This window comes from Eurytemora carolleeae, unplaced genomic scaffold, assembly GCF_000591075.1.
Source record: "Eurytemora carolleeae unplaced genomic scaffold, Eaff_2.0 scaffold563, whole genome shotgun sequence".
Taxonomy (NCBI): Eukaryota; Metazoa; Arthropoda; class Copepoda; order Calanoida; family Temoridae; genus Eurytemora; species Eurytemora carolleeae.
In genome coordinates, this window is record NW_019396453.1 from 38,780 (window position 1) to 48,383 (window position 9,604).

Sequence of the window (9,604 nt, forward strand, 5' to 3'; positions counted from 1 at the left end):
GATCAAGAGCAGGTAGATGATCTAATAACAATGTGATCAAGAGCAGGTAGATGATCTAATAACAATGTGATCAAGTGCAGGTAGATGATCGAATAACAACGGGTTCAAGAGCAGGTAGATGATCTAATAACAATGTGATCAAGAAATCTCAAAGATCTAAGCAAGATAAAGACTGATCTGGCAAAAATATGCACAGACACATTAGCAAAGCTAGCTGAAATAACTCAAGAATGGGATGACAATCAAGACATACGGGATGCATCAGCTTATGGCGAAAAATAAGCGCTTTTGATCGCTACTAATCTTACTTCTATCTGCTGAAGAACCTACGTCCATACAAATTCAGAAAATTGCAACATTTAACTTGGATCGTAAAAAAATCAATTTATCTCCAAACAAATCATTCAGATATTACCAATAGTCATCGATTATTTTTCGACGCATTCGTAAATAGTTGATATTTCATAATATTTTTTACTTTTTATGATCTGATAGTTACTTTGAAATTTTTGTTTGTTTCGAGGATTTTTGATAATGAAGACGACATTTTCATATTTTTTGTGCCCACACCCTTTAATCAAATAAATTATTAAAGTTTTAAATTTCTACAGAACGAAATAAACCTGTTACCTGTCTTGTGTAGATCTCTACATAAATCATACCCAGAAACATAAGAATAATAATAAATCCTCCACTTTTTCTTAACTTCGCCATGTTTGTCTAGTTTGTGATCTGAAATCAAATAATCAGGGTTCGTTGATAATAATCGTATCAAAACGGTTGCATACGTCTCAGTTGATCTATTATTCGATGACAGAGATGTTGTATTTAAATAGGAAATATTTTTGTATTTATATTGAAAATATTGTTTGTATTTAAATTGGAAATATTTTTTGTATTTATATTGGAAATATTGTTTGTATTTAAATTGGAAATATTTTTTGTATTTAAATTGGAAATATTTTTTGTATTTAAATTGGAAATATTTTTTGTATTTAAATTGGAAAAATTCTTTGTATTTAAATTGGAAAAACGCAACAAAATAAAGAGAATTTAGCATTCATTCCGTGGTAAGGAAAACACATTTTTAAATCTAATTTCTATTTCTCTAATCAATATACGAAATGATCAAGCTGCATAAGATTTGTGCCCCTGCATAAGTCTTTTAATATTTATATTATATGAATCAAATTCAGAAAATGCTCCAAAATTTGAAAATTTTATTGTTTAAATTCGATCTTGTCTTGCAAGGACAAAAACTACTATAAAAATATTAATTGGTTAACTAAAAACGAGTTTTATTTGAATCTGTGATTAAACCTGTTGTCAGGCCAGTTAAATTGATGATAAAGAAAAAAAAGGTATCATGGAAAAAATTATACGTTTTTATTTCGTCAAAACTTTCGAATCAGAAACTTTATATCTATCCAATATGTCTGTAAAGAGAATTCGATATAAATCATTGAAAATAAATGAATTTTTTTCATTAAAAATGAATTCCTTAATGAAGGAGTATGTTCCAAATATATTACCCTAACTTTATAAAATGAATCTTTATGCATTTGACGTTGTGTTTATACAATAAATGATCCTATTTACATAATTATTTTAATTGTTTCCAGGTTTCTCAAGTTCTTATATTGATTTTACAATAAAATTCTTGTACATTTAAACATCTTTCAGTAAAAATTTACAGCTAATCCTTTATAGATATTCATAAGCAACAGCAATGAAAATAGAAATAGAGACGGATAAAGAAGGGGAATAGGGAGAAGGATATATCAGGATAGAGATGGAGAAGGTATGGGGAGAAGGACAGATCAGGATGGAGAAGGTATGGGGAGAAGGATAGATCAGGATGGAGAAGGTATGGGGAGAAGAATAGATCAGGATGTAGGAGGTATGGGGAGAAGGATAGATCAGGATGGAGAAGGTATGGGGAGTAGGATAGATCAGGATGTAGGAGGTATGGGGAGAAGGATAAATCAGGAGGGAGAAGGTATGGGGAGAAGGATAAGGGAGAAGGATAGATCAGGATGGAGAAGGTATAGGGAGAAGGATAGATCAGGATGGAGAAGGTATGGGGAGAAGGATAGATCAGGAAAAAAATTGAGAAATAGTGTGTGCGAAAGAGAGAAAGAGAACAAGAGAGAGAGAGAAAGGTCCTCCTTTCTCTTTTTAAACGGCTGGCCTCCGAGTGGATAGATAGATAACTAGATAGACATACAAATATTAGCCTCCAAACCCTCGGCGTTAAATCAGCTGAGTATAGAACAACAACGTTCATGTGATTCATCGTAGAATTTAAGTGAAAATATAAATCAAGGTTTGACGCTACACATATTAAAATTAATCTCTGCACACTATTATAAAATTGCAATAACAAAATTAATATTTTTCTAGATAAGCTTGCAAATAAACAAATGTTTGCAAAATAATTAATTCTAGGGATTGCCAAGTACAAAAAAATAAAGGGGCATTTTGCTAATTTAGACTGATTTTTTTTTTGCATTGCCATAGTATTTTATTTTTTTCGTATACTTTTCATTTCAAGTTTTTTATCTTTTATGGGATTTAGCATGATTCTAGATCTCTGCCATTTTCTTGTCCATCTGTAAGGTAAAAAAAGAAGAAAAAAAAACAACAAAAAAATGATTTAAAAATATGCATTGTCGGCGGCCTTTTTTAAGGGAGTGTCAATCAAAATTATATTTACAATCACTTAAATGAAAAATTACAAAATTATATTTACAATCACTTGAATGAAAAATTACAAAAAAAAATAATTTCTTGGAAATCTTTCAACTACTGTTGTTAAAAAATTTAGGCTAAGATCAAATTTTGTTTTTTTGAGAAAATGACATTTCTTTAAGATCAATTGGCTTCTAACTAGGGTAAACTGTTCATCTAATACATGTATATCAAGTAATAATAATAAATCAACAAAAGCTGTTTTTTGGTAATTAATTTTTCAACAAAATATATTTGAAAAGTGAATGTATTATAGAAGTTCTAGATATTTACTATTCACTAAATAAAGTTTCCGAATTCACTTTACAAAGAAGAATTCCCCTGTGTTTGCTTATATTTGACATTTAGCTTTACATATCTAGGTTCCTAGTTTTGATCCTCACATCATGTATATATATATATATATATATATCAATCTATCTCTCTGTATTTACTGTATATATACAATATCCATCTATTTTTCTGTATGTGCTGTATGAAATACACATATCTATCTATCTCTGTATGTATGAAATACACATATCTATTTATCTCTGTATGTATGAAATACACATATCTATCTATCTCTGTATGTAGGGAATACATATATTCTATCTATCTCTGTATGTAGGGAATACATATATCTATCTATCGCTTGCTGTAAAATATCTATCTATCGCTGTATGTAATGTAAACAAAATGTGTACATATATTTCTAATGCTGTATATATAAAATATACATATTTAGCTATGTATCAATATACATATCTAGCTATGTATGTTTGTATACAATATACATATTTAGCTATGTATGTATGTATAACTATTTATACAGGTTTTACTTTGTTTATTTCTTTAGTCCCTAAACACTTTAAAAATTTGACCTTTTAATGTTAAAGGATCTGAGTTTTGCCACAAACTCAGATTTTCCAATCCCAACATCTTCTCAACCCAATGTCGGTTACCTTTGATATTTTAAACTAAGAATTCTGTTAGGTTAAATAATCTAGGTTTGAAAAAGGTTTAAACCATCCGGATGCAGAGATATAGGAATTAGAATATCTAAGTTTGTGACAAAAATTCAGTTCCTTTGTTGGTGGTGTCCTAAAAAATGTCCCTCAAAATGTTTGTTTTTCGGAATTCTGCCTGCTCAAGCAGAAAAGAGGTTCAACTTAGTCTACTAAGTATAACTACTTATCGGCATTCATCAAATTTGCTCTCTTTCTAAGCATTTTTTAATACTTTCCTGGCTTCAGTTAAATTATCAAACATGTGTTTTTCATTAAAATAATCTCTGTTGAAGAGAAAACACTCCTAAATGTTTTAAATCTATTTCTTAAAATAATTAGACTAAACCGTATTTTTAAATCGACGTGAAGACGACAAAATAACGGAAATTATTCGTAATCTGCAGTCAGTACATTCAAGAGAAGTCCCATTAAAAAACGAAAGGAAAAATATTGCATAATTTTCCGGAATTAGAACCATTCATCACTGTAGAACTTATTTTTCTTCATAAAAAAAAGTTTCTGGATTAATGTTCAACCCTATCATAATTATAAAAAAATTTGAATTATGAAATAGAATTTACTCAAAATTTTATCATCTTTTCAAATTTCATTTTATACCTGGTTAACACTTTAAAAAAATCCTTTTAAAGAAACTACAGGGTTAACCACAAATAATAAGACTTCAGAGACGACTGTACTGAGTTTATACTGTCTATTTCCTTATATTTAGGATTCTCTGCAACTTTAAACTTGTTTCTTTTGTTGCCTTGTCAATAAATAGGCCATTAAAAGACAATATGCAAGACAAAAAACTTAATTTAACCTTATAATCGTCATATTTTTGAGTTTCAGGTTGCCTTTACAGTCTCTTTCTTTGTGGGTAACCCTGTATTTTAAATTTTAAATGTAAGATGAGAGAACGTCTGAAAACAACTGCAGAAAAATATGTTAAAACATTTATTTTCTTCAGGAGAGTAGTTTCTAACATCTGAACTATACCTTTAATTAGAAGCAATTATCTAGTCAAGATCTATAATGCTTTTATCTCTTTGTACATTCTACATATATAACACAATAAATGAATTTTAATTTATCCAATATATTTAATGTTTGAAATACATTAAATGTTTAAATTATTTAAACTAACAACTAAATATGCAGTGCTCAAATATTTGAGTTTTTAACTTTTTTTGCAACATATATCACAATACTACAATACTCGAGATAACATTTTATTTTTGTCTTATTCTTTTTGAAAAACACTAAAATTGATTCAAAAGTTGGTTTTCATTTCAATAGAAGTCCCTGCCTTTAATGATTTTTTGTAACACTTCGAAATTTTAATTTCTTTTCTAAATTTGTTGGTGGAAATAAATAAATAAGTTAGATATTGTAAAAATAAAGTTAGATATTTTAAACATGGAGTTATATATTGTGAACATAAAGTTAGATATTTTAGACATAGACTTATATGTTGTAAACATGAAGTTAGATATTGTAAGCACAAAGTTAGATATTGTAAACATAAAGTTAGATATTGTTAACATAGAGTTATTGAACATACATTAGTGTATACATATGTTCAATTAAGATATTCTGATGCTCTTCGGATATAATTTTATTCTGTGAAGAAAACTTACAAACACTATTTAGAGAAGTGAATTTAGCCCTTTTTTTACATTACTGCATAAACTGATGAATACTGAATACTTCTTTTTCCAATCAGAAATCCTTCAGATGATGATTCAACCAAGAGCGCGGAAGTACAGTGCACAAGAAGATAAAATTTAAAGATAATATCACTAAAAAACTTTACAGGGTCTCTTTTTCAGATTTAAAAATAATTTAGAATCATTAGTATAAAGATATAATCTTTTTTGGACGGAAAAATAAAACGGTAAAATAGATTTGTAGTTCTGATTTCCAAATCCGGTGTCTTGATTCTTACAAAACTGTGAAGATTAATACTCTTAGAGAATAGGTATGGGATTGAAATGCATGTTCAAAGCCCAATTTTTTAAGGCCAGCTTATTCAAAAAAAAATTAAACCGATAACTTTTATAGTTTGGATGCTAGGAAGGGTTGAAAAATGCCAAAAATTTGTCAAAAATTGTAAAAAATATTTTTTTTTTTTTTAAACAAATATCAAAGTGTGACCCGTGTTTCAACGTCCATTTTTCAAGGGCTTTTAAAAAATATATGGTCTATGGTCTTTTTGAGATTTTTTTTTACACAGATCGGACTTTTTACCGCCCGGTAACCTACCCTATGCATTAATAAAAACTTGAAAGTCACAAAATTTCACGGTGATAGTGTCAAAAATGAGAGTGCTAGGACAATAAAACTGGAGGGGGGAGTCAAACGTCCCACCCCCCAGCCTGTTTTAATCTATTAATCAATAATCAGGCTGTACTCAAACAACAGTGAAATGAAGAATAAAAGAAGCAAATAAAATTACTAGTTTATGGAATATATTCATTGAGGTAGAAACCATGACGTTTATGTAGTTCAATATGTCAATTCGAAATTATTTACAAATGTCAATATATTAAATTAGAGTATAGATTATTCATAGGCTTACGCATTGATTAAGCATGAATATATAAACTTTGCAGAGAAGTAAGGTGATCGCTTCTAAGTAATTGACAAACTTCTAATTTTACTTTTCACGAATATTTAAATGAGAAGATCAAATTTTTCTTTAAGAGGAGTTCTGATTAAAAATTTTAGTTTACTTTGATTTGTAGTGAGTCAATGCACCTAGCACCTGTGATTTAATTCTATCACATTTTTTTGATTAAAAATTAAATTCTTGTTAATATAATGCAAAGCATATGCATTGTTGCAGTCGAAATCAAGAAAATAGGGGAAATGTTCTCGTCTGTTTTTTATTTTAAATATCGCTTTTTTTGTTGTAAAATTGCAACCGATATATTTTATTCAATGCACCATTCACATTTACATATATAGACATTAGACATATCTCCGATAAAACAATTGCAAAGATACAAAAATCTAAATTATATTTCTTTATTAAAAGAAATAACGAGGACAACAATTCTGGGTAGCACTGTATTAAACTAGCGTGCATTAAAAGTCTGGTGTATAGTGTAGTGTAGCGTAGGTGTGGTATTTTAACTCGCATAATCTTACTAGAAGGTTTAGTTCAGTTTAGTTCACAGTTGTAACGACTTCACTCCTTGTATACAGGGTGAACAGTGAACAGTTGATAAGGACTCCACTTCATGTATACAGGGTGAACAGTGAACAGTTGATATGGACTCCACTCCTTGTATACAGGGTGAACAGTGAACAGTTGATAAGGACTTCACTCCTTGTATACAGGGTGAACAGTGAACAGTTGTAAGGTCTCCACTCCTTGTATACAGGTTAAACAGTAAACAGTTGATATGGACTCCCCTCCTTGTATACTGGGTGAACAGTGAACAGTTGATATGAACTCCACTCCTTGTATACAGGGTGAACAGTGAAACGTTAATATGGACTCCACTCCTTGTATACAGGGTGAACAGTGAAACGTTAATATGGACTCCACTCCTTGTATACAGGGTGAACAGTGAACAGTTGATATGGACTCCACTCCTTGTATACAAGGTGAACAGTGAACAGTAGATATGGACTCCACTCCTTGTATACAGAGTGAACAGTGAACACTTGATATGGACTCCACTCCTTGTATACAGGGTGAACAGTGAACAGTTGATATGGACTCCACTCCTTGTATACAGGGTGAACAGTGAACAGTTGATATGGACTCCACTCCTTGTATACAATGTGATCAGTGAACAGTTGATATGGACTCCACTCCTTGTATACAGGGTGAACAGTGAAAAGTTACAAACACTTTTTTTAAACTTGTATACTTTTAGTTTTACAAGTGTACAAAAATCTAGCTGCACACTGATTTTAATCAATTTGCTCAAACCTTGTCATAGCATCCGGTCTACTTAACCTAGCATATGCAGAGTGCTGTGAATAAACTTTTACTATTTGTGAATCATATTCACAGATCAAAGTGCACAAGTAAAATCAAGATAAGACAAAAATTAAAAAGGTTTAAGTTCACAGTATAAAGATCGAACTAGTTTTATAAATCTTATATACTCAGAACAAACGCTCAATTTTTTAAATAATATCAATGATGACTCAATATATTTGATTGAGTCAAAGCTTTGCAGTTTGCATAAGATCCTATGCACACCATTTTTGTGAAATTTATCTTTATTATTAATCTGAAGGGCAATGTTAACTGTTGTGGACTGAGAAGAAAGTTCAGTATTTTAATTCTACAATTGCAGTTTTGTATATTTGTTCTATTTTCTCAGAAACTGTACCCTGTAACCCAGTACGTTTAAAAATGTTTGAATAACTGAGTTTAATGTTTGTTTATCTGATGAGTTCAGTCAGTGTTCGAAATTTAAAAATTGTCAAACAATTTAAATATTTATAAAGATTGAACTGATGCACTTCTAGAACAGCCTGGAAAAATGATTGTAACGCTTGCATCGTGATCTTTTCTAATATTTGAAAGTATTAGGTTTGGTTAGGAAGGTTTGAGTTTATAAGGACGGAAATTCACAAAGAAAAATCCTCTCTTTGTTTGAATATTGATGCGCATACTGAGAATGTCGTCTTCAAATTGATAAATAATGTCTGCCAAGTAAATGTATGCGTCATGTATTCATCGTAATAGTGTACGCATTAGACAATGACAGTTGTGTGCCGAAGAGCGTAACACAGGTTACATGGATACATGGATACAAACACATAGATATTTCATTGAGTCGATTTCTAATATTCCTCATATTAAAACAGTTTTATGTACTCGTTTGTCACAATTTGTGACCAGTTTATCAAATTGGCATAAGCTATGTATTCGACTTTTAGCAGATCTAAGTAAACATGATTTAAGAACTGTTTTATGTAAAAATCTTGAATCTATTGCACAAGATTGTGATGAACATAAAATCGAGAAATCTTAATAAATTTCGTTTGAACTAAAATATGATATACAATCAGATTCTTTTAGACCAAGATAGAAACTACCCATTCTTCATGAATTTACTCAAAGTTAAAGATGATATTTGTGTTCTAAACAATTTTGTTGATATTGAGATCGCAACCATGATAAACTTTTTATGTACCGACATGTACCGACTAGAAACTATATTTATATATTATACTTTATTTTTGTTTTTGTCTTATCATATTCACCATCTTACCTTTGTGTACGAAAAAAATCTACAATAATAATAATAATTTAGGTAGATTAAAAGCAAAATATTTAAAAGTTTCAAAGTTTTAACCATTCATTTTTATCAAATATTTCTTTATTATAAAAATAATTTGATTTTAGATATCTTTTGTTTATCTATGCATTTAAATAATTATTTTTTCATTTTGCTGCTTCAGCATAATTAAAGGCATTTCTGTAGTGAAATTATAATATGTATAATCTGAGCTTAATAAAGGATTAGAAAACATATCTCAATATATTCCATAATTCCGAAAAAATTAGCTTTTTTGTTAATTATTTTAGATATTTAGAGATTATGATTTTTAAATATTTTTATTTTAATATTCTTTTATTTAACAATCAACAGAATAGGAAATATAAAAATAAAGATTATTGCCCCGTGAGCCTGGGAGGCTACATCGATATTTTTTAACTTCATAAACCCGTCAATCATTTTAATACATGTTTTTTGAATAACCCTGTTAAAGGGGCTGTAAGCGTAATCTTTATGCAAAGATGACAATGTCTGATTCACAAGGATACCATTGGAACCTTTATCTGATAAAAATCATAGAAGATATTTTCGTTTTTCTTGGCTCAAAAACGT

General features: G+C 29.6%; 1 protein-coding gene across 2 annotated transcripts in view; it reads right to left on the reverse strand.

The window, feature by feature from the left end:
* Nucleotides 1–730, reverse strand: part of LOC111703567 (galactoside 2-alpha-L-fucosyltransferase 2) — a 14,912-nt gene extending 14,182 nt beyond the window's left edge. For both annotated transcript variants that reach the window (XM_023475548.1, XM_023475547.1), the window contains exon 1: nucleotides 631–730. In XM_023475548.1, the coding sequence (XP_023331316.1) occupies nucleotides 631–714 (84 nt within the window). In that variant the 5' untranslated portion in view covers nucleotides 715–730. The remainder of the gene's footprint in view (nucleotides 1–630) is intronic.
* Between the last annotated feature and the right edge of the window lie 8,874 nt (nucleotides 731–9,604).